A 25270-nucleotide genomic window follows, 5' to 3' on the forward strand; every position below is an offset into this window, starting at 1 on the left:
AAGTAAAAAAAACAACCAAACAAACATCTGGATGGAGTCCGCCACCATCACCAAACACACCCGTAAATGTCACAACTTGGTTTTTCGTCTTCGTCTTCGTCTTCCTCCGCTTATCCGGGTCCGGGTCGCGGAACAAAACAACTTGGTTTTTATCACATTTAATATGAGTTCAGATCCTCTGCGGAGTCCCACGTGTTGGATGTGAACGTATGTGGCCGGCCTTTGACCTTTGTCTGACCTCTTCAAGGAACAAGGTGGAGAATAAAAGCAACAGAAGACAAGTGATGTTAAAATGAACATTTATAATGACTCTTTGTTGCCGTCGCAAAAATAATCTTTAAAAAACAATTCAATTGTTAACACTGAAATGCTGACTTCACTGGTAGTCCACGAGTCATATAACACAACTCACTGAATTTCTTTTACAAACACAGTACTACAGTTACATTAAATAGTCATTATCAATAAATCTATTAATGAATAATGTTCAAATCAACTAATAAAAACAATGACGTTTAAAATCCTCTCATTCCCTCACCGTAGTGCCTGTTGTCATTTAATCAACAGTTCATTAATTAGAAAATATACTGCTTCTGAGATGTTTCTGACAAAAGCAGAAAACAGACTGGCAGCATAACAATGATGGGGCATGAGCGGAGACGTTGCACGTATAGGTGATGTTTTAAGGGGAGTGGAAATGGAACGGGACCGATCTTACAGTGATGTCGGCTGGCTGCCTTTTGGCTCAGTGTGGAATTATTTGGCACTCTTGCTGACAAATATATGCCATGAAAAGCTTTCTCACTTCTTCAAGAATGGCACAAGTAGGCGTTTTTTTTTTTTTTTTGTATTTAAACATGTTCAAAGGACTCTTGATTTAAAAGACATTTAAATGCTCTCTAAGAAAGCCCTTTTAGGTAGTTTATACTCCGGACTTTCACAGATTCTCCCCACTTGTGACAAAAGAAAGACAGAAACATTTTCATTAACAGCAGAGAGAAATGTACCCAATCATCAAAAACATCACTTTGCTTAAACTGGAACTATCTGATGGTATGCTGTCAGTCCATTTTTTTCTAAGATGGAACAAACAGAAGTTAAATAACGTAAAAGCAAACCCCAAAGGAAGATAAAAATGTCTGCAAGGCTCAGATATGCTTTCTTCATTTTATACACAAACGAGCATTTCACCTTGCAGGAGAGTCGGGATGACCACGAAACAGAAGAACGGTTCTTGCAGAGTTCGACGGTAACATCTCCAACACGTGTATGAGTAAAAATGAGTTCTTGGCAATGAAGGTCAACAAAGTTCATGGGAGGTTCAGAGGGTCAGAGACATAAATGACCTCATGTGTGGTTGGCAAAGTGTCCCATTTTTCCCCAGAAAAAAACCTGAACCCGTTTAAAGGGTGGACACAGTAGCAGGTTCTCGGCGTAATGCAACTCAAGTTGTGGTATCGCGGGTGAGACTCAGGTAGAATCGGTTTAAAGAGAGGAGTGAGCAGCCAGTTCATAGCGTTTCAAACCAGTCCTTGTCTCCTCGTGAAAGGCTCCATGGGGCGCGTGACAGTCCGGGATTGAGTAGAAACCAAATCAAAACAAACAAGGGGAGTATAGGAACGATCCTGTAATTTGTCTGGAGTTCGAATGTGGAGCAGAAAATAAACAAAAAGGGCTTTGTGACACAAAACAACGAGGCAGACGTACCATGAAGTCAGAAGGCCTTCATCTCTCATCCTTTCCATGCAGACCAGAGACTTTCTTCCTGTTGCTGGTGACAAATATGCCTCACGGACCTGACTCCTCACCCTCCACTTCAGTCCAGTGGTTCTAATCGTGTTTGCTGACAAACCAGTCACCTTGCTTTGTTTGAAATGTAACATTGAAATGTTCCAGCCAACTGACAGCAGCAGGGAATGTGGCGGAGAAGCTTTAGAGTGAAGAAACAGCTGCTACTTTTATTCTGTCTGAGACTCCAGCCCTGTCCATCGTCCTCCAGACCCAACAGCTTCGGGAAACAACAGATTAGAGAAACAAAAATGACAGTAAAGCAAAAGAAACGAGCTGTGGAAAGCCAACGCGATTTGCTTCATTTCACCCCCGCACGACCCACCCATCGTTAAAGTGCATTTATGCAACACCAAACAAACAAGAAAATGTTGACAGCGGATCGGAAGTTGTGTTCACGTGTCTGATTCATGACTGTGGCCGTGTGAGGCCTACCTGACTATAGCTGAAGGATGTTCCACATAGATTTTAACTTTACACGTATATCTGCCCTGAATTTACATTAAAGACAAATAAACATTCAAGAGAATAAAAAAAAAAAAAAAGAGTAAATGAGTACATTCATAGATTAGATCTGGGCTTTCAAGCTGCAAGATGAACGATATCAGAAACTTTTATGAGACAAGTTGTGTGACGCTGAAACGGTAAAAGAGATGATCTCCTAAAACGCAAAGAGCCAATGCACTGAGTAACATTTTCACGTTTGCTTGTTTCACATTTTTAAAACTCCTCACGGGACCTAAAAAACTAAATATCTTCTCTGGTGATGAGAGAGAGAGAGATGACCTAGACTGAAGAGAATCCTCAGATGTGTGTGTGCGCGCGCGCGCGTGTGTGTGTGTGTGTGTGTGTGTGTGTCTTTTTTCCGGCCAACATGAAAAAATGAGCTCCCTCCCAACTCACAACATAAACACCTTTTTTTGAACATGAGGTGATCGAACTGAAGAGCTTTACATCTGACTGCATGCAGCGTTTATGTCTTTGAATGTTGCGAGACTCCTCGCAGATTTTTATCTTTTTTTTCCTCCATAATTTTACTTTGATACCATGCAATAGAAGACGTGCAAAAAGATAACACCTAACTCCACGAACACATTTTGATTGTTAATGGCTATGTTATGGATGCTTATAACATGTTATGCTTAGTCCATGCTGGCCTATAGAGACATTAGTGAGAAAACAGCAGTACTTAAGCCACAGGTCAAACAAACACACAAGGGATGCATGGAGTGTAAAACGACATGGTTCATAAAAATCACAATCTTTAACTCTTACTCTATGTACCTATGGGGTAAAACAATGCACAGAAAGCTCTTTGTCTTTTGTTTTCTTAAGTAATGTATTTGATTATCTTTTCTCAACTTAAAAGACAATGTTTGGCACTTGATCAGCACTTCTAAACAAGTTATTGATATCTAACATTTGATCGCACATCTACAATTTCAGAAGCTGCGGAGGTCTAGTTTGGCACAGGTCATACTATGGAGTCTATTATTACTTTTACTATCTTACCAGTACGGTATAGTCCTCTATACACCTCCTGTGATGCTCTCGTCTGTCGGAGCACGTCTCTAATCAACAGAACAGACATCTTTTCAACTAAAATATTTTGTATAGTTTACTTATCAAATAGCAGCATTTTCATAACTTACAAAAAAGTACGTGTAAACCTATTCATTCAAAATCTTAGTAATTTCAAAGGTTCATACAACAGACATAAAACACAAAACAGGACAACATGCTACTATATTGCTTCCAATATTCTTAACATTTTCTTACGGTCAAACTAAATCATCAGTGACAGGAATATGGACACCACCGCTCAATGATGAGTCTTTATAATGCACAAACGAATCGCGAAGCTAATCTTAGTCAGGCTTAGTTGGCACTCTCATCATCCACACAAATATAACATAGTTTCACATTTTATCGACAACGCGGGACTGCATTTGGACTACAAACTAGAATAGCTACAATAAAGTACATATAGATCAAATGACATGACATATTGTTTTCCACAGAAAGGATTTCTAGTCGTTTTCAGATAACAGGATATGCATAAAGGATGTCATTGTTTCGGCTTAAGGTCACCAACCCCTTCCTACGTTGCTCTCCAGCGATCGAACGTCTGAACTGTTCTTCCTTTAGAGGCTGAAACTCCAGCTAAGCCACCATTTTGATATTTATTTAACCACGATTGGCCTCCTTTGGGAGGGAGAAACAGATTATCTCTTCATGTAAAAGACGAACGATGTCTAAATGTGATTTGTTCTTCGCTCAGATTTAACCCTTTGAGCAAAGATTGCCGGTTGATCTCTGTGGGTGTCACAGTTTTGGAGGCAGGTGTGTTCTGTGCATTTTGGCCTTGTGAACGCTGCAGCCTGGGAAAACATTTTCACACCCCTGTGACCTGTAGTGCATAACTCCCACCCGTGGCACATCCAAGGCATCGCCCGTGAGACTACGAGACGAGAGGAAGGAGAAAGAGGGGGAGAGAACCGTGTAGGAAGGAGCACAGATGGGGTTCTAGGAGACAGGAAGAACCACAGAACAGAGAGAGCATGCAGGGGACTAAGATGTCGAGAGAAAGAGGAAAGCTAATGAGGGGCAGAGGAAAACGGCTTTTGGCACAACGTATCGATCAGAGAGCCCTGGAGGGGAGCTCTCCGGAGTCAAACAGTCCAGTTGCATTGATAAAACACCCCCTTGTTTTGTGCTTGTATTTTATTATATGCTAAAATCTTGGGCAGTAAAGGGTTATCTTACACAATGATTTCACTGGTGGCCAGATTGGATTTGGACGAATGTGAAGCCTTCCATACACACAGCGAGAGGAGAGATTTCTGAGGAGGCTCACTCCTGTGATTGCTACGCCTCATGTTCAGCAACAGGAAGTTGATTTACATCCATTTACTTCATACGCAGGATTTATGCAAGTGAGAAGGTCTGTTTCGTAAGTTTTCATAAGACTGGAGTGTCTGATTGTGTTCGACACAACTCAGCACCAACCCTCACAGCGTTGTATTAAACACGCTGATCATAGAGCTTGGGTTGATGGGGACAGCTGTCAATGTCTTTTGAGCAAAGGGAGGTGGGCACACAGAGAGGACACAGAGCGGGGAGGCAAGAATTCGTTTGAAAATCAGAAAATGTTCACTAATTTAAGTGCAGCATGTTCATGAACAAAAACATCACAAGACGCTGCCGTAGAAATGCTCTTGTGCAGATTTCCCCTCCGTCGTTATTGATAGGTCTTGTGACATAGATGTGCACATTATGACATACTTGTGTCCCAAAGAGGGACGGACACACATTATGTGTGTTGGAAATGCATCACAGTGCAGTCTTCAGAGACTCAGTGGACTCAGAATGGATGCTATGGATAGCAGCACAGAGGGGACACGAGATCATTTCACATTTAGCCAGCCACTGTTCAACAATCAGCAAGGAAAGACTAAAAATGTTTGATGTTTTATTACGTGCTCCACTCGAGCTGCAACACGTGTCTGGAACGCTGTCTGCATCAAGAAAAAACACCAAACCAAAAGAGGATTTTGCTGTGTGAACAGCAAAATCCTCTTTTTGTTTAGTGTTTTTTCTTGATGCTCACAGGGAAGTGACTCCAAACCTCCCATGCGAGCGCCATTCTCCTCCCCTCCTGTCAGTCTGCTGCCCTTAATGTAAAGGCAATAGTTTCTTTGTTCACACATTTTGATTCATACAGCTCATCAAAATGCCTTCATGGTGCTCTGTTCCCTTTGCAAGCTGAAGGAGTTGAACACTGCGTTCAGGTCAGCAGAACCTTTAGCTAAATCTGGGACGTGGCGAATGTCTGGCTGAGGCAGAAACTGCTTCAGGTGTTTTCTGTTGCACAAGATTCAGATTTGATCAGAAAAGAATGCTCTAGAATTCTAACAAAGTTCTGAATCAGTCTCCGTCATCAGGCGAGAGGCTGGGTCAGCTCCAGGGAGCTACCGATGGCTGGCCGACACATCAGCTACGCTATCCAGGTAAAGATTTTAGTTTCATGACGAACCTAACCCTATAGCACCAAGAACGGGTCAAACATGTTCTGCTGTGTTTGTAGCTGTGGCTGAATATGCAAATGTTTTAGTCTTTGTGCGTTTCTGGGAGCGTTTTCTACGAGTGTTTGTGTAAATAATATATTTATACATTCCTGTGTGTCTCCTCGCCCCTCTCACATTGATTATTCAACCCCTGAACTATACTTGCAGACAGCGATGGCAAAGTTCAGACTGGATTTGGGTTATACATTTCTTTCACTGCAACACATCCCTGTAAATAAAATAGCAATAGGCTAATATTGTTTTTACATTCATATCAACCTGCTTTTACAGGTTTAATTGATCTATTTGTGTTTGAATGAGACCGTGTCAATAAATTAAGAATGAAAATATAAAATACCTCAATTTAGAAACTTCAATTATGATATGAGCTCGAATTCTACATACGCCAACTTGAACTTTCTCTTTCTCTTAAGAATTTACTCTTGTTTTGTTTCCCTGTAGACGGAAAAGAGCTCAGGTGCTGTGTGATGAAACCTCCCCCGTTAATGCATTCTGCACTGAAAACAAAAGGATGCTCTGGTTAGATCGTCTGACACGCTCAGCTCGCTGGATGCTGAGGTTTAAAACCACCAAAATCAGACAACCAACCCCCAAAATAAAAACAGAAATGAGGTTTTGGAGGAGGGTGAGACCCTGCGGTCACACTCTTGAATCTGCAGCTTGGCAGTGGACCAGTTCAGCTTACTCTGATCGCCATGGTCAAACAAACTTGACACAAACTTTTTAAAAACATCAGGACGTCAGTCCTAAAAACACACTCACATGTCACACACGCTTATCTTTGTTGTCTCCCCCACCTCCTCCTTTGTGATTCTTTCATTGTATACTGAAATATTGAACATAGATTTGGATTTTTTTTTTTTACTCATCACGACTCAATTTCTTTCTTTTTCTGTCTTCACTCTTGTTATATTCTTCATTTTCATTTTAGCCCACCTTTTGTGGGTTGGTAGCGCGTACTCCCTGCTCGTACGTGATCCGCTGGCTGATCAGATACTGTGCAGCTTGTGTGGCGGCTGGCGACCCTGTTATGGTAACTTTACGGTTCCGAGTACCAGGAATGAACTCTCCCTTTTTGGAGATCTGGATGCGGGCTCCTGTCAGCTCCTGGTACTCTACCAGCGTTTTCCCTCCTTTTCCCAAGATGGCACCCACCAGATTTTCGGGGACAGCTATTTCAACCACGTCCTTGGCCCCGTCTGCCAGCTTCTCTGTTGCCAGCAGGGATGAGGCCATTAATGGGGATGAAGCATTTAGGTAACCATTGGAAGCCCCAGTAGCAGCTGCTAGTGAACCCAGGGAGAACCCACTGAGGCCGGTAGCAGGGTGCCCAGCACTGCCAGAGGCATCATTAGCATAGGAGGCCAATAGGTTTGCTGCTGCTGCAGCAGCAGGGTTTGCACTAGCTGCAACCGCAGCAAGGACTCCAGAGGCAGCTGCAGGGTTGAGGCCCAGGCCCAGGGTGTTGGTGTTGTAGCCGTAGCTGGCCAGTGTATTCAGAGCTGAGGTGATGGCCAGTAGGTCATTGCCAGAGAAACTGGACATGGCAGCAGGGAAGGCACCCATTCCTGTCAGTCCGGCTTGGCCCAGAAGGCTCGAGGCAGTGGCAGCCGCTGCAGCTGCGTTGGGCAGCACCTCAGCTGTGTTAGCGTAGGGGGAGCCGGTAGGGTTGGAGTTGGCTACTGGACCAGAGACGTTGGAATAGCTGATATTGAGGCAGCTGCTACTCTGAGGATCCTCCTGGATTTTCTGCACAATGATTTCCACAGCTTTACGGTTCTGCTCGGGTTCCCCACTGATGGTCACCACTCGCTCCTGCAGATTGATGCCTTCTGGTTTCTGAGAGAGCTGCACCCAAGCCCCTGACTGCTCCATTACTGCTTTCACTGTGGCTCCACCCTTGCCAATGATCAGCCCTGCTGTACTATTGGGCACAATCAATTTGGCCTGCAGAGAAATAGAGAGATTGTGGTAGAAGAAGAAGAGAAATAAAAAAACAGACAGTAAAAAGATAGAGGGACATCTCTCACTGACACAGAATACTACACCAACCCCCACTTTACTCAGCAATTTGTTAATCCCGCGGGTTTAAGCTGCAGCTGCCACACGGCTCTGTCTAGCTATGAAAGACTGTAGGTAAAAATAACTACATACACTCACATTTTCCTGACCCTGACCAACTGTAGGTCATAGACCACAGAGGAGAGCTGCTTCTACCTCAAAACAAACACAAAAGCCTGTGTTTGTTACACAGAACTAGACATTCCAGTAAAAATGACTCACCACACAGTTCAGCATTTGTCCAGAGCTCGCTTCACCTAAAGAACAGCCTGTTGATAAAACTAACCTATGTGACGCTAAATGGGACTTCAGCGTCCATCCTTGATTTGTTTTGACCTCTTCAGTCCTGCACGGACGACACAACATCTAGTAGCTGTCACTGCTGATCATTTTCACACCAGTACTACCAGTAGATGGTCCTGACTGGTCTGACATCATTTCCTGCTCTAGTTCCAAACACTCAACTTAAAACTTGTAATCCTTGCCGGGATCCAGCTGCTATCAGGGATGAAATGGCAAAGCTGACTGATCAGAATCTCACCTGTTTGACGCGATCAGGATTTACTGTGGTCTGTGGTTGTAGTATGCTGACTGGTTCTGGTTTCTGGGCACTCTGGGGCATCTCACGGACTTTCTCCGCAATAAAGTTGTGAACACTATTGAGAGCTTCGACGGTGCCTTGTATCAGACAGACTCTTTCTGTTGTTCCTGCAATAAAAGAGGCAGAAAAGGACAAACGTAACTTATTGGGTACTCTGATGTCATCTGAGTGGATACTTAGGAGGCAGATTTGAGGGATGAACTTAAGGCTGGACATACTGAGGTTTCTGCAGTAAATAATGGCCCTTGACATCTCATGAAGGTGTTCCTCAACTCCCCCATTTACACAATCAGCAGAGAAACAGCTGAAAGACCGAATGCTGCTTAGTAAGTGAGCCACATGGGGAGAAGGATTCCTTCTCAATGATGTAACACTTACACTGCTGCACCGCTGTGCCTGTCCTTGTTTTTCAGCATTATTAGACTAAACACACATTTGTTCTTCCTCTAAGCTTCTTTCTACACCCACACTGACAACCCAACTGGCATTCTGTTGCCATGGTGAAAGGACCGAGCCGTGGAAACAGGTGATGGAACACCAAGTTCTTTATCCTGGTGTGCACGATTGTTGCAACTGTCCTTTTGGCATTCACCTTATTGACTTGATCTTAGTAACATTTGACTTTCTTTTGAAAGGATGTAACATATATTAATTTCAGTTGCCAGTTAGAAACACAGCTGAAGTGTGAGGGGGGGCTTGAGAGAGACGAACACTTTCTCCCACTGACTGTCATATTTGTGAATGGGAAAGACCGCCTGATCAGAAGTTCTTTAACAATCATGCTCGACACATCTGCATCCATCTCTGGTCCATTTATCAGCACTTAGAAAAGGCTCAAGTGGATTCTGAGGAAATCAAACCTTGTCGTACTTGATGACTCTGTGTCAAAGACAGTGCTGCATGATGAGCTCAGGCAGTCTATTGGTACAGAGATGAAAATGCAAACTTTAGAAATGGAGGTCATGAAACTCATTAGACGTGTTTTTGACATCAGACATGCAGCTCACACAGGAATATCATTAGATAGCAGCTGTCAAGCTTCATACTGCCAAAATATTTTCCATCATCAGTAAAAGGACCAAATAAATGAAAACAATTCAAAGTTAAACAGAAGCAGACCTGCTGTCAATCAAAATGTGACAAACCAAACCAAACAGGCTACATCCTGACATTATTTATTCAATTTTACACAATTCAGCAATAAACACACATTTATCTTATAAATAATAAAATAATGCTTTATTAGGATCCCTCCTTAAGTGCTCCACATCATCAACGTCCCACCATCAACAGGCAACTTTAACATGACAAAAATTCGACTTCTTCTCAACATTAAAATGCAGCTAAACATAAGCGGTAAGCTAGGCGGGAATTACATATTTCAGGGTGTCCTTTTATTGAGGGCAGTCGAAGGCACACCTGTACATTATTATAGCTGTCTAAAGCCCCTTGATATACCACACCTGTGAGGTGAGATGGATTCTCTTGGTAAAGGAAAAGTGCTCACTAACACACATGTAGACAGATTCCAGAACAATATTTGAGAGTCATGGGTGTTCTGTGTATGTAGAAAAAGTTTCAGATGTTTGAGTTCAGCTCATGAAAAATGTGAGCAAAGACAAAAGCGTTGCATTTATGTCACTGTATCTTTTGAGTTTCCAGATTAGATTGTGGTGAATCTGATGGTAAATGACAACCCTTTCTCTAAGAACTTCTACTTATACATTCGTCAAAACCAAATTCAAGCACTTTCAAGGCTTCTTAATACCTTACATTTCTGATAACCCACACATGCCTGAAGAGTACATATAAGCCCAAAACTATTAATTTTATTTCGTGATGGCTAAATGTTACTAAGCTCTCACTAGATACAAGTTTCAAGCCCTTAAAATGCTCATTAAGACTCAGGCCTTTTCAGGGAGCTGCATTATCATGGTCTTCTAGCCTTTAGCTGCATGGTCATGGTCTTCTAGCCTTTAGCTGCATGGTCATGGTCTTCTAGCCTTTAGCTGCATGGTCATGGTCATCTAGCCTTTAGCTGCATGGTCATGGTCTTCTAGCCTTTAGCTGCATGGTCATGGTCTTCTAACCTTTAGCTGCATTATCATGGTCTTCTAGCCTTTAGCTGCATGGTCATGGTCTTCTAGCCTTTAGCTGCATGGTCATGGTCTTCTAGCCTTTAGCTGCATGGTCATGGTCTTCTAACCTTTAGCTGCATTATCATGGTCTTCTAACCTTTAGCTGCATGGTCATGGTCTTCTAGCCTTTAGTTGCATTGTCATGGTCTTCTAGCCTTTAGCTGCATGGTCATGGTCTTCTAGCCTTTAGCTGCATGGTCATGGTCTTCTAGCCTTTAGCTGCATGGTCATGGTCTTCTAGCCTTTAGCTGCATTATCATGGTCATCTAGCCTTTAGCTGCATGGTCATGGTCTTCTAGCCTTTAGCTGCATGGTCATGGTCTTCTAGCCTTTAGCTGCATGGTCATGGTCTTCTAGCCTTTAGCTGCATGGTCATGGTCTTCTAGCCTTTAGCTGCATTGTCATGGTCTTCTAGCCTTTAGCTGCATGGTCATGGTCTTCTAGTCTTAAGCTGCATGGTCATGGTCTTCTAGCCTTTAGCTGCATGGTCATGGTCTTCTAGCCTTTAGCTGCATTATCATGGTCTTCTAGCCTTTAGCTGCATGGTCATGGTCTTCTAGCCTTTAGCTGCATTATCATGGTCTTCTAGCCTTTAGCTGCATGGTCATGGTCTTCTAGCCTTTAGCTGCATGGTCATGGTCTTCTAGCCTTTAGCTGCATTATCATGGTCTTCTAGCCTTTAGCTGCATGGTCATGGTCTTCTAGCCTTTAGTTGCATGGTCATGGTCTTCTAGCCTTTAGCTGCATGGTCATGGTCTTCTAGCCTTTAGCTGCATGGTCATGGTCTTCTAGCCTTTAGCTGCATGGTCATGGTCTTCTAGCCTTTAGCTGCATGGTCATGGTCTTCTAGCCTTTAGCTGCATTATCATGGTCTTCTAGCCTTTAGCTGCATGGTCATGGTCTTCTAGCCTTTAGCTGCATGGTCATGGTCTTCTAGCCTTTAGCTGCATGGTCATGGTCTTCTAGCCTTTAGCTGCATGGTCATGGTCTTCTAGCCTTTAGCTGCATGGTCATGGTCTTCTAGCCTTTAGCTGCATGGTCATGGTCTTCTAGCCTTTAGCTGCATGGTCAAGGTCTTCTAGCCTTTAGTTGCATGGTCATGTTCTTCTAGCCTTTAGTTGCATGGTCATGGTCTTCTAGCCTTTAGTTGCATGGTCATGGTCTTCTAGCCTTTAGCTGCATGGTCATGGTCTTCTAGCCTTTAGCTGCATGGTCATGGTCTTCTAGCCTTTAGCTGCATGGTCATGGTCTTCTAGCCTTTAGCTGCATGGTCATGGTCTTCTAGCCTTTAGTTGCATGGTCATGTTCTTCTAGCCTTTAGTTGCATGGTCATGGTCTTCTAGCCTTTAGCTGCATGGTCATGGTCTTCTAGCCTTTAGCTGCATGATCATGGTCTTCTAGCCTTTAGCTGCATGGTCATGGTCTTCTAGCCTTTAGCTGCATGGTCATGGTCTTCTAGCCTTTAGCTGCATGGTCATGGTCTTCTAGCCTTTAGCTGCAGGTTGCTAACGGTTTTATCCCAGTTCCCGCTAGAGAATTCTGCTGTTGTGTCTTTGGGCAAGACTCTTAACTCACATTGCCTGCTGGTGGTGGCTGGATCGATTGGTGGAGCATGTGCTTGGAAAGCCTCACCTCTGTCAGTGTGCCCCAGGGCAGCTGTGGCTACATTGTAGCTCATTCCCACCAGTGTGAATGTGTGTGTGAATGAGTGTGTGATACACTATAGTGACTTTGGAGTTCTCTGACTCAGAAAGGCACTATACAAGTGCAGGGTGTTATTATTTAAAGGCATCACAGAGTGCTTGCCAGGATTATCTCAGGGAGAATGACATGCAGGTGCTGATGGAAGCAAATTTCATGAAACTTTTTCCTATCGAATAACTTACATTAAAATTGTTTTCTCTGCGCACAGATAATGTTTAAAGTTTAAATGCATGATAGGAGAAATGTGATGCTAGCAACCTAAATGACCTTTTTTATTAGGGGGACCCTACAGTTATTGGCATTAGTTTATATCAGTATCGGAAATTTAAAGTTAGACAATATCAGGGTTTTTTCAGATATTGGTTAAAAAGTCCTGCATCGCACAGCCCTAGAATTTATTGATAAATCAAAAACAATCGAATATCAAAATATCCTTCAGTGAAAAAAAAGGTGTTTGAAAACCAAATATGGGCTTGTACATTTTTTGTAATGTGTTGAATCCTTTCAAATCACATCATGAATTGTACTGTATAGAAAATTGTCAAATCATTTAAAAATCGCCAGCAGGAATGAATCGTATTGAATTGTATGGGCAGAGGGTTTCACCGCATTGCTAATGTATTGTATTGCTGATAGCGTCTCGAGATGCTAATCGAATCGGCCTCAGTGCTGGGGATTCCCATCCCTAGTACTTGCACTGCTATTCTATTTTTAACATGCTACGATTCCAAAACAAGTCAAGCTCAGCAGTTCAGGTCAGCAAGTCAAACACAAAAGCAGGAGAAAACATCTGTAAACCTAAATTAAAGTCAGGTACAAATTTCCAGTTGTATAGTAGAAGAATGTTATTACCTATGAAACCTCTACAGAACAGAAAATCATCCACAGATTTTTCTGGATTCATTCTGGATCAGTCTCTCCTTGCTCAAAATCACGTGCGATCTCACCAGATCACGCGTGGCCCTATAATTCTCTGATGATTTAGTGACCTCGCGGGTCCAGCTGCATCCAATCCTTTCGCTGCCGTTTTGCATCTAAAACGCTCCTGGTGGGAAGGGAGCTCACAAGTAAAACACACCTATTACATTACGTGCCAATCACGCATCCAGTGGAAAGGATGGGTATCTCACCCTTATGGTCACATCTGTTCACAGCTGTTTGATCCAGGCCAGGTTCACTTGTATCTTTTATTGATCTGTTGGATCACAATTCAAAAACGCTGACTGATTTATTTTCCTTTGCTTTTTAATCAGTAATACTTTGTCAAGTTATGTCCGTCTCTCGAGGGTTGCTTATGTCTTTAACATCAATTTTAACAGCTGGATGGCAGCCATGTTTGATGGAGGCACTAATTCAAATACTAAATTTAGATGCTTTAGGATAGGCGGTTTGATGTGTAAAAATAACACTAGTCTACAAATAAGCAAATGTTGAAATGAGTTAAAGACTCCTGCCAGCTGAAGAACATTCACATGTCAGGTAAATGTGGATATGAAGTGCTGTATAGAAGTGCCTCTAGATGTTGCCCCTGGGTCAGTCACTGGAAAAGGAATCAGACAAGATAATCAGTGTTGGTTGGTTTCTGTGGAGCCCAATCACTGTTATTAGCCATCTGGCCTATTAATAGAAACCTTAGAGGAAATAGAAAAAGTATTACTGTTGTTGTTTAAGAACTACGCCTAAAATCACTTTGTTTTCCTCCTACTGATGTGGTTCAGTCAGACCATTAGGATGGAATATACTAAGATAGCGACCTCTTTTCCCTTCTTACTCAGACACATAAACACATGAGCTAGACATTCTTCAGCTATGCAGCAAACAGACCATGCGTCACCATGAGTGGTGCAGCTTATTGCTTAGCTTGGCTTTACTTTTCTAACATTAACTGTTGGGTGGCGAGGTCCTTTAGCTTCACTTGGTACAGTAACCTCCAGTTAAACGTGTATTCAGCGGAGAGTTTTTCACAGACTGGACGGGTAATGCAGAAGAGAAAGAGAGCACAGCACCATCTGGGTTTAGGGATATCTTTTCTCACTTTCTGTACTGTTGACATCAGTTTGCTTTCCCAACTCTCTTTAAGAGTGAAATGTCGAAATAATAACTGCGCTTTGAGTCCCAGAGTTTGCTCCTGATGCATAGAGGAAGGAAAATGTGTCAGCACCCCAGAGCGTACATCTTTCCCCAAAAGGCCAAAGCTTCTCATCGTGATCCCAAAGTGCAGATGTTTCAACACTCCTCTGGATCTCTGCTGTGATGAAAACCAGCCTGTTTCAGCTTCAGCAGTCTTAGTATGGCTGTTCTCATGTAACACATAAAATATCAACAGTTATTCTCATCATAACAAACACAGATGAAACACTTTAATCTAAAGGTGCAGTACGTAAGAATATAGTAAGAATTTTACAGTGAGAAAATCCCAAAAGACGGTTTCAGTCATTTTGGAAGGAAGGTTCTACTGGAACATGTTTCCTATCCAGCTTGTTGCAGGACTATCAGCTTTTTCTCCTTTTAAAACAAAGGAAGGAGAGACGTAACGACTGTTTACCATCAGTGAGTGTGGGGTAGCCGCGTCTCCTGCAAGCTGATACTGCAGCGCCGACAATTGTAATTTGACGACAGGCGTCAAAAGTTGTATAAAGTGGTTGCAGTAACTACATTTGTGCCACAGGATGCTACTTTTACTTCATTTCTGCATAATACACCTTTAAACGTCAGCGTTGAATGTGTTATGGTGTCACCAGATAGTTGGATGACTAAAAGTTCTGTGGTCTTGCACAAAGCAGGGAGGTGGTGTTTCATTGTAAACACATCTGCCTATTTTTAAATAACGTCTACTTATTTTTGCTGTACTCAGGACATTTGGCTGCAGCCTGGAACCAGACGGTGTGTTGTCCAGGACAACGAGAGCCTCCAGAGGTGAAGACTACAACAGCAGACCTACTTATTTCTCTCACTGGTCTGCCTGTTGGCCTGGTTTTTGAACACTGCTGGTGCCTTACCTCACCGTCACTGGTTGCATGAATTTGAAAGCTGTTTGCTAACCATATACTCTGGTATATGATTTTTGTGTGTGATAATAGTTCATATAAAATTAAGTATTTACCAATGTTAAGTCTAACACAGATAACAGATGGTCAGAGCATTAGTTATTCATATCAGTACATGTTGGTGTCTGTAGGGGTTCCTGCACTAGAGGCAGAGAACACCCTGGACAGGTCTCCAGTCCAACACAGGTACACAGAGACATATCACCAGTCTCATACTTAATCACACATACAGGTGAAACTGGGAAAACTAGAATCTGGTGCAAAAGTCCATTTATGTCATTGATCCATCTCAGACTGAGAGACCATCTAAAGACTCAGGAACCCTCTGCAGGTGTTCTGGATTCATTAGCTAATTAGAGTGACACTTTGAAAACCTTCACTGTAGTCTTGATTTTGATCTACAGTAAGTGTTACATTCTGTTGCTTCACAACAAATATTTAAACATTCCACATATGTTAAAGCAAATCAATCTTTAATAATGGTTTACATTATTGCCTTAGTATTTAGATTTGACCAGTTTAACATGTAAACAAGTTATTTTTGTAATTTAAAACTTCCCCTTAAATTTAGCTGAACTTCTATGGAGGACGGTGATGATGATGATGATGATGATGATGATGATGATGTTGGTGATGATGATGTTGGTGATGGTCTTGATGATAATGATGATGATAATGATGATGAGGAGGAGGAGGAGGAGGAGGGGGAGGACAATGATGATGGTGATGATGATGGCGATGATGAAAATGATGATGATGATGGCAGTAGTGGTGATGGAGAAAATGGTGGAGGTGATGGTGAAAATGACGAGAATGTTGGTGTTGTTGATGATGGCAGTGGTGGTGAAGATAATGAGGATGATGATGATGATGATGATGGTCATGATGATGATGATGGTGATGGTCTTGATGATAATGATGAGGAGGAGGACAATTATGATGATAATGGTGATTATGAAAATGATGATGATGATGGCAGTAGTGGTGATGGAGAAAATGGTGGAGGTGATGGTGAAAATGACGAGAATGTTGGTGATGTTGATGATGATAATGGTGTTGTTATGGGGTGAAAACCTCGCACACACAGCTCTAACACTGTGCTATTCAATGTTAGACCTAGGATGACCCAAACTAGTTAATATGAAGCTTCTATCATATATCAATATAAAATATTAATATAAGCGATAGAAGATCATACACCAACGAGCTTGGTCTATGATTAATCTACGGATTAATACTTAATTTAAGATACTTAAATTAATAGCAAAAGTTTATTTATTAAACAGAAGATTCAGTAAGATTATTTTCATTCGATAAATGGAAATGCAACCCTTTTCTGTGTTTTGTTTCAATAATGAGGCAAGTTTAAAAAATGAAGAAATTTATAACTGACAATTTTAACCTGGAAGATTTGAAACGACAATTATAAAATGACAATTCATGGATGGCAATTTTAATGACAATCTAACAGTTTTGATATTAAACTTGTTTAAAAACAAACCTGTGACTGAATGGAGCTAAAATGAGAATGATGAGTTTGGATGCGTGAATGAAGTTCTCAGAAGGTTTCTTTCAGAGAGAATGAAAGCGTTCTGGGTGGAAATGATGTTCTGCGGATAACTGAGTTATTTTGAGAGAACCAGCATCAAACGTATTCTGTCAAGGTCTACCTCACCTAATCAGAAGACCCCCGTTTTGGATCTGAAGTGTCCAGGTGGAGATGGGTTTCCTCCAGGCACGAGGTTGGTAGAAAAACCTCTAGCAAGACCAGATTGGTCCTGAGATGTCTTCTTGGGTCACTCGACTGTCAAACGTTTGGCAGATGAACGTTCTCGTCTTTAACTTAACTTCAGAAATCAATGACTCTGGTAGAGCCTTCGTAGCTGGTTTACAGTTCCGTTTATTCTTTGGCTATTCTTGTCGGCGTGACAGAACAGCTGGTGGAGGTTAGGAGACGGCTGTTACACTTTCCTCGTGGTGTTGGTTCAAGAACTGAACGTGAATCTGTGATGGTTACAGTTTTACCAGAAGCTCTCAGGACCACTCCCACTCTCTCCTGAAGAAAGCTTGCTCATGCGTCAAAAACATGTGATGCAGTTATTGTTTATCTGAACTCTGTGTTAGCTGGATAGGGTGCACTTGACCTTGTTGCTGAACACATCTTTAATCATTATAATAATAATAATTATTATACCTAAAGCATAATAATCCATTTCATGTAATTAAAATACCTTTACATTGAACCAAGTGATCATGTTATGATGATTATATTAAACAGTAATAAAATCAATGAGTTTATTAATTATTATTTTCATCGTGGCTTGAAGTGTCCTTCTTGGGACGGAACAGCAGATATGATGTTATGATCTTGAGCAGACATCGTGGCTCCTTGGGTTAATCTGTGGATTCAAAAAGTACTGTTTGACCCAGCTTGACCCAGCTGGGCAAATGTGACCTTTGCCACAAATCAGAGAGCCTTCATCACGCTACAGTGTTGTTGATGATGGCAGTGGTGGTGGTGGTGAAGATAATGAGGATGGTGGAGATGATGATGAGGATGGTGGTGATGATGATGAGGAGTTTGTTAAGAATCTGTTAAAACAACCAAATCCCAGCATGTTCTTTGTTTTTGACATGAACCTGTGATTTACAATCTTATTAGCACATGTTATGTCAGCTTAAAAAGCTGACAAGAAAGCCTCTGAGTTTAGGGAGTTTAGTAAATCAGCTTTTTTCAAGCTCGTCAGTGTTTCTGCCTGAATCTTGATGGTTCCAATGCAGATGATGCCTAAAATCTCAACATCAGCTTTGTAATAATTCAGCCTCAAAGAATGTGTTGATGCTTCAATATACAAACTGAGAAGCCAATAGAAATGTTATTGCTGCTGCTGCCAGGGGCTCATTTTGATCACCATGGTGACCACATACTGCTGGAGATCTTTTCCTCTTTACTGCAAAACAGAGATTGTTTCCTCACAGAAAACAACTCACAAGGCACACACTTATACTAGAGACAACAGCAGACTTATCAAAATAATCAGTAAATGAGAATTTTAAGCTCTGAATGGGGTTTTTACACTCTGCTCTGAGCTACTGACCCTTTGCACCTAAGTCATCTCATCACCTGGGCTCACCATGGAGGATAGCAACAACGCATTACAGGAGAACTGAACTGAGGGCAAAAATGGCAACTGAGGTTGTTTATTTATCAAGTTTAGCCTTTTTTCATTCATCTTTAGGTGTGAATGAAACAAATTTCAACAAATGTTTTTTGTAACATTTTGTTAATTTACAAAAAATTTATTACATGCCCATCTCAGTGGACAGCGTGCATTCTGAACATGAAATATGTTGGCTTGACTTGACTTGCTGAAGTCCAAATGGAGGGGCTCACATGCAATAAAGTCTTCAACAGCTGTGCTTCACAGCAAAAATAAATAAATAACAATTTTGAGTGCCTGCCCACTGTAGTCACCATTATGCATCAAAGGGTTAAAAAAAATCAATATTAAAATAAAAAATTAATTAATATTAATTCATATTAAAGATTATTATTATTTCTTGTTTGTTTCTTCAGTCAAAGATTAGTTATCTGTGAACACTTTTTAAATATTTTATATAAAACGTCATATGTATTTGAGGTTTTTTGTTCCCGATGCTGCAGAATGTGTGCTTCACTACATAAATGCACTGGCCTTAAAACACAACTAAATAAGCCTAAGCATCCACATCGGTAACACTTTGATCAACTAGGATCAGATATCTCAGATTTAAAGCATCAATTAAAACAATACTTGTTCTAAAGTCAAAACTTCAAATGTACAAGTATTTAGTTGAAAATACTTTGAAATATTTCTTAGATGTGGGGAAAAAGATACTGGCTCTTTCTATTAGTTTCACACAGTTTTCACTCAGTAAAATACAAACAATCATGAGAAGACAGCCAGCGTAATCTCACATTACTGCACATACACAGGTGACCGTCTACTGATTGGAAAGCTAACCATCTCTAAACCTCTGTCTGGGTTATGTCTTTAATCAGCTGACCTCTGTTGACCCTGAAAAGCTCCAACAGTTGTGCACTTGCTGTTTTGCTAATATAGTTTCCACAGGGCAAATCAGTGGAGGCTTTCACCACGTAAACGCTGCTCTAACAACTGTTTCTGATCAAAGCTGGAAGCTGATTCACTAGAGACCCAGAAACAAACATGGAGATGTGAAAGCTCTAGCTTCTGTCAGTTTGAAATCCCCATCTATGATGTCATCCTTAAGAAGATACGGTCCAGAAAGGAACACCAAGCCTGCAGATGGTTACAGGGTGTTGTTTCTAAAGGAAATGCCCGTTTCACTCAGAGGAACAGTGGAGTGTAGGTTTGCAGTTGTAGCTCATTTAAAGCCAGGATTCTGACTTTCAGTGGAATTACACCACCCCCATCTGTTGTGTGTACAAATACAGTTAAAGTGTGTGCTAGGCTGATGGCACAGGGCAAAGGTCAAAGTTAGCTTCCAAGTTTGAGCTGAAACCGTGAACTTCTATGACTCTCTGCAGCTGGGTAAACTTGTGGATGTGTGCAAGTAGGTGTATGTAGGTGGAAGCATGTGTCAAATGTACTGTTCAAGTGGGTGAATAGAACCAGTAACTCAGCAATGCACCAGTGGAGATGGGCCCACTCCAAAAGCAAATCAAAACCAGGGCCTCTGTGCAAAATACAGAAAGAAATACGAGTCAGGACAGATGATGTCAATTGACTTGGCCAAAGCTGTGGGAGCAGCCTGAGCCCAGCTGGAAGAGGTTATTCTGGGCCCGTTCACCCTCGTCCCCTCACTCTCAAACAATCAAGCATTATCCACACCCTTCACCATGTCCCCTCATCCATCTCAGTCACCACAGGACCCGATCCTAAAGTTCCTCATTAAGTCTTCCAATTCTTGATTCTACCTCCTCCTGTGTGTGCGTGCGTGCGTGCGTGTGTGTGTGTGTGCGTGTGTGTGTGTGTGTGTGTGCGTGCGTGCGTGTGTGTGTGTGTCCTGACTTGTGTTGTCATGAGTTGGTTCTGCAGCAGGACTGAATGTAGACAGCATTAGCATGCTATGCTAGCCCAGCTGACTCAGCAGTTATTTCATCTGTAGTTTTCAAATTCACTTTATTAATCCGTTAGGAACGTCATTCGCAGTGAGAGCGCCAGCACAACACATAAAAGCAGCATCAAAACACACGTACACGTATAATCAATTTAACAGACTCCTCACATCTACATACACTTAATTAAAGGAATTTAAAAAGGAATACGATAATAAAAGATGACCAGTTCTATCTAGATTTACCGTAGTGTTGGTCACAGTCATTTTTGCTGGGTCATGCTATTTAACGGGCAGATTTAAGAGGGAAGGAAGCTGGAGGAAGCCCTTTTTGTCTTCACTGGTAGGGCCCTGAACTGCCGGCCTGATGGTAACCGGGTGTAATGGGAGTGGAGAGCATGTGACGGGTCTGTGGAGATCTGTGTGCCTTGTCTCAGAACTGAAGGGTGCTGGTAAGTGACTGCTGCTCCTGACTGATGATTTTACTGCTTATCCTGATTATTGTATTGAGCATGTTACGCTGAGCAACTGTGAGTGAACCAAACCAGGCAGAAATGTTGAATGTAAGAATTGGTTTGAAAACGCATCTATTGAGCGCAGCAAGGCTGGTTTGGTGGACCTGGAGTTTGCGGAGTGCACGTAGAAAATGGAGGCGCTGTTGACATTTAGCAAAAATGTGTTCAATACTGAGTTGGTATGTGAGTGTGTCGTCTTATTATGCAACCGAGATATTTGTATAAGTGAACCTTTTCAACTATTTGGCTGTTAACAGTGAGTGCAGGGATGGCTGGAGAAGGGCCATGGTTGAAGTTAATGACCATTTCTTTGGTCTTGGAGATGTTTAAATCCAGGCAGTTCTCTGTACACCAAAGTGAGAAAGGGCCCAGTTCTTTTTGCAGCAGTCCTTCTGTGTTAGTAGTGTCCATGATCAGTGTGTCGTCTGAATAGTTAATGTAGGTGATTCCTGGGGTTGTGCTCCTGCAGTCATTGGTGTATAAGATGAACAGGAGTGGAGAGATGACTGAACCTTGTGGGGAACCAGTGGAGAGTCACCTGGCAGTACTGTGATGGCCATTCACCCCGACCCTCTGCTCCCTCCCCGTGAGAAAGGAGAGGACCCAGAGGATGAGATGGGGGTTAACATTCAGGTTCAGCAGTTTAAGTCACATAAGATGTGGCTGTGCTGTGTTGAATGCACTAGAGAAATCCACAAAGAACAGGTTGACATGTGACTTTGGTTTTTCCAGGTGGGTGAGGGTCTCACGCAGCAGAGTTAGTACAGCATCATCCACCCCTCTGTGTGGTTGGTCTGCAAACATCACTGGGTCCAAACATGCACCCACATCAACCAGCAGCTGAGCCATTACGAGCCTCTCAAAAGTCTTCAAGACCAGTGATGTCGGAGCCACAGGCCGACGGTCACTGTTGATGCCTGAGTTGTTCTTTGCCACGGGGCAGATGATAGAGGACTTCCAGATGGAGGGGATGGCGTGCTCAGCTAGCGAGTGGTTAAACAGGGAGCAGAGAACTCCAGCCAGCTGACCGCCATGGACCTTCAGCAGACGACCAGAGATCCTGTCTGGTCCTGAGGCCTTGTTGGGATTGAGCCGATCTCCACATCCACAGAAAGGTTCTCAACGGCTTGGGACATAGGGGCTAGCTTTGCTCCCTCTCCTGGGTAAAGTCACGTTGGTCAAACCTGCAGAAAAATTTATTTAAGTCGTCTGCCATGCAAACGCACACCTCTGCAGGGAGCCCAGATGATATCACTCTAGAAGGGAGCCCAGCCAGGGTTTTGACCCCCTGCCAAGCATCCCTGGCTCTACCATGGTTAAAAAGCCTCTCCACCCCATCGTTACCCTCTAGTCTGTCCCCTGAGTTAAAAGCTACTTTCTTTTCATTCAGAGTAGTTTTAAGTGATTTAGGCCTAGTCCACACATAGCCGGGGTTTTTTGAAAATGAATATCTGCCCCTCCAAAAACTTGCATCCACACCACCGCGTTTTAAAAACAAACTCTGTCTACACCCGGATAAATACGTTGTTAAGGACATGCCAGACCTGTAGGCGGCAGTACTTCCCCCGTTCTTAACCTCGTCCTACGTCTGTGGTCTTCCGCAAGGAGCAGTAATTCCGCTTGCAAAAACAAACAAGCAAAAAGCGCTTGGACAATTGATGGATCGGGTAGTGACAGAGTGCAGCTCTGAGGGCTTCCATGATGCCGGCTAGTGTAAACACAGGTCGCACACGTGATGTCAGCATTTTTTGGTCGCGGAAAGTGACGTTGCAGATCTTAAAACTCCACTTTGGCCAGAGTTTTTAAAAAGATCTGTTTTCGTGTGAAAAAACTCCATTTTCGTGTGGATGACAGGCCAAAACGTAGAAAAATATCTACGTTTTGGCAGATCCCCGGCTACGTGTGGACAGGGCCTTAGTGATCCAGGACTTATTATTTGAAATCACTTTAATTGTCATCGTGGGAACCAGAGTTGTTTGCCTCCTAGATCCTGCACGAGCCGGGTTAACCCTGTCCCTACACACTTTTCACCTTCTTTATTAAGTTTCTGGTTTTTAATTCAAAAAAGTGGATCCTGGACCGGGGGCCGGGCCCCCAGCTATTGTGCAGTAAACAGCAGCAGCTGTTCTGCCAGCCCCCGCTCCCTAAACTCCTCTCCTCACTCATCACAATAATGAGTTGGGGGATGGGCAGGGCAAGTGGCAACCCACGAACACGTCTGCGGTCTAAAGTAAGAAATAAGGATATGCATGAGGCATTCCCTCGAACGTCGCTGGCTTCCCATGTGCACGCTGACCCTTTAACACAAATATGGTGGAAGATAAAGTATAACAAAAGCATTTGCTGGCACATCAGTCTTGTCCTCCCTCTCAGCCCGCGGTAATCCTGTGTCACGGTTCCATCCAATTCATCACATGGAAGCCCAGAAAGAGAAGAACACATTCTAGATGCTGTGTAGACTTACTCATCCTACGAAGGATCCAGAGCAGATGGACTGTTGTGGAGAACCAGGTTTTTCTGCCTCGGTGTTATTTCAGACGCTGCTTCTCAAAACAGCCAAAGAACTCCTTCATCTGGAAACATCTGGAGTTTTCCTCAGCTTCACATCATTACTAACACTTGTTTCCTAACTTCAGAGGTAATTGTGTACTTTACGTGCACTCACTGTACAAAAGTGGCTACAACGCAGAGATAATTTGCTTCCATTGGTTATCACAGGAAACATCTGGGCCGAATGAGCATCGAGGCGCTCAGCACCTGTTAGTTCCAGCAAACTCAAGCCTCCGAGGCGTAAAGGATGCACCGCGAGGCTCCTCTAGGACTCAGCTGTTTTGTGTCGGGAGGATCAGATCAGCTCTGACCTCTGTAGTGGCGGGTCACCGAGCTGCACCAGCATCTCTCTCCTGTTGCCAGTTCTGAGTGACGCTCTCAGAGTTAAGACCTCTACAGCACAGTTTATTTTGTTTAAATGAGTCATCACCTGAAAGCTTCACTTTTCCACTTGGAAAAAAAAGTACATAATGGCTTCCTGCTGATTTTTTACTGGCTGGGAAGCCGATATTTAACATTGGATCGTTTTTTTTTTGTTTTGTTTTTTACTCCTGGTGTCTTTGCAGCTCACATGCACTACACGAGCGCGCACACTCCAAAATGAGATCTTGAGTTCTGTCCTTGATGTCGTCACAAAGGCAGGATGTACAGTACCATATATGGACCGCGCAGAGAAACGCCGCTATAGCCCCACTGCTCCGCTTCAAGTGCAGCCATTACTGAAATCGGGAGAACGGAAAATGTTGAAGCTGGTTTCACATGTGAGCTGCTCAGGTGCTGACTGCCAAACTCCACACATAAATGTGTTTGTTTTACCGAAACCGGACCAAGCTACCAGGGACCAGTGGATTCATTTTATTCTTAACAGCGCTGTTCCTGAAACACTCCCCACTAGTCTCAGTGTCTGTGCTAACCATTTTAAGCCAGAATGCTTTATAAATTTGGGGCAATGTCAGGCAAAGATGGCATCAAGGATTCGTTTAGAAAGAGGGGCCATTCCAACACTGAGAAACGTGCCTGAAATGCATGCATGCCGGGACGCTGTCCATCACAGGGACATCATTTTGGAGAGAGATACTGAAGCGAAACCTACAGCGTCATCACCAACCAACGCACCCCTCGTTATTATTATTATAATGTCTATCCGGCACAGCCGAAATATCGCGCTTGCTCTCGCGAGAAAACATGTCCCGTACAAAAAAGGGCCAGAAAAGCACTTTTACGTTTATTTTTCCAATACAAATTATTTGTATGGCCTAAAAGAATATTATATGTAGATATGCATGGGAAAAACAGGGGATGACTCCTTTAAGAGAAAACGAGCCCTGCAAGAATGAAACACCCGTGTGAAGAACCTCTTATTTTAAAATAAACACTGAACCCTTTAAAGAAATATCCTTAGAAACACGCTCACTCATTAGGTTTTCCTGTCTTTTGCCACGTGGGATTTGTAAGTGAAGTGATTTTATCAGCCAGTTAAAACCAGCTCAGTGGCCTAGTGGTAGAGTGTTCCCCTGCAACTAAGAAATCGGAGTTCAAATCCCGGTGGGGTCATAGGGGTTCTCAATCCTGTTCCTGGAGGGCCGTCTGGCATGTTTTACTTGTTTCTCTGCTTCAACACACCTGATTTTAATCAGCAGGTGATTAACAGGCTTCTGCGGAGCTTGATGAGTTGCTGAGCAGGTGAATCAACCACTTG

At 42.8% G+C, this 25270-nt stretch overlaps 1 protein-coding gene across 2 annotated transcripts in view; it reads right to left on the reverse strand.

Moving 5' to 3' along the window:
• Positions 1-282: 282 nt before the first annotated feature.
• The window catches only part of nova1 (RNA-binding protein Nova-1), a 59789-nt gene continuing 34801 nt past the window's right edge, over positions 283-25270 (reverse strand). For both annotated transcript variants that reach the window (XM_015960631.3, XM_015960632.2), the window contains exons 3-4: positions 8479-8645; positions 283-7823 (exon numbers count right to left, since the gene is read on the reverse strand). In XM_015960631.3, the coding sequence (XP_015816117.1) occupies positions 6804-7823; positions 8479-8645 (1187 nt within the window). In that variant the 3' untranslated portion in view covers positions 283-6803. The remainder of the gene's footprint in view (positions 7824-8478; positions 8646-25270) is intronic.

Source organism: Nothobranchius furzeri, chromosome 10, assembly GCF_043380555.1.
Source record: "Nothobranchius furzeri strain GRZ-AD chromosome 10, NfurGRZ-RIMD1, whole genome shotgun sequence".
Classification (NCBI taxonomy): domain Eukaryota; kingdom Metazoa; phylum Chordata; class Actinopteri; order Cyprinodontiformes; family Nothobranchiidae; genus Nothobranchius; species Nothobranchius furzeri.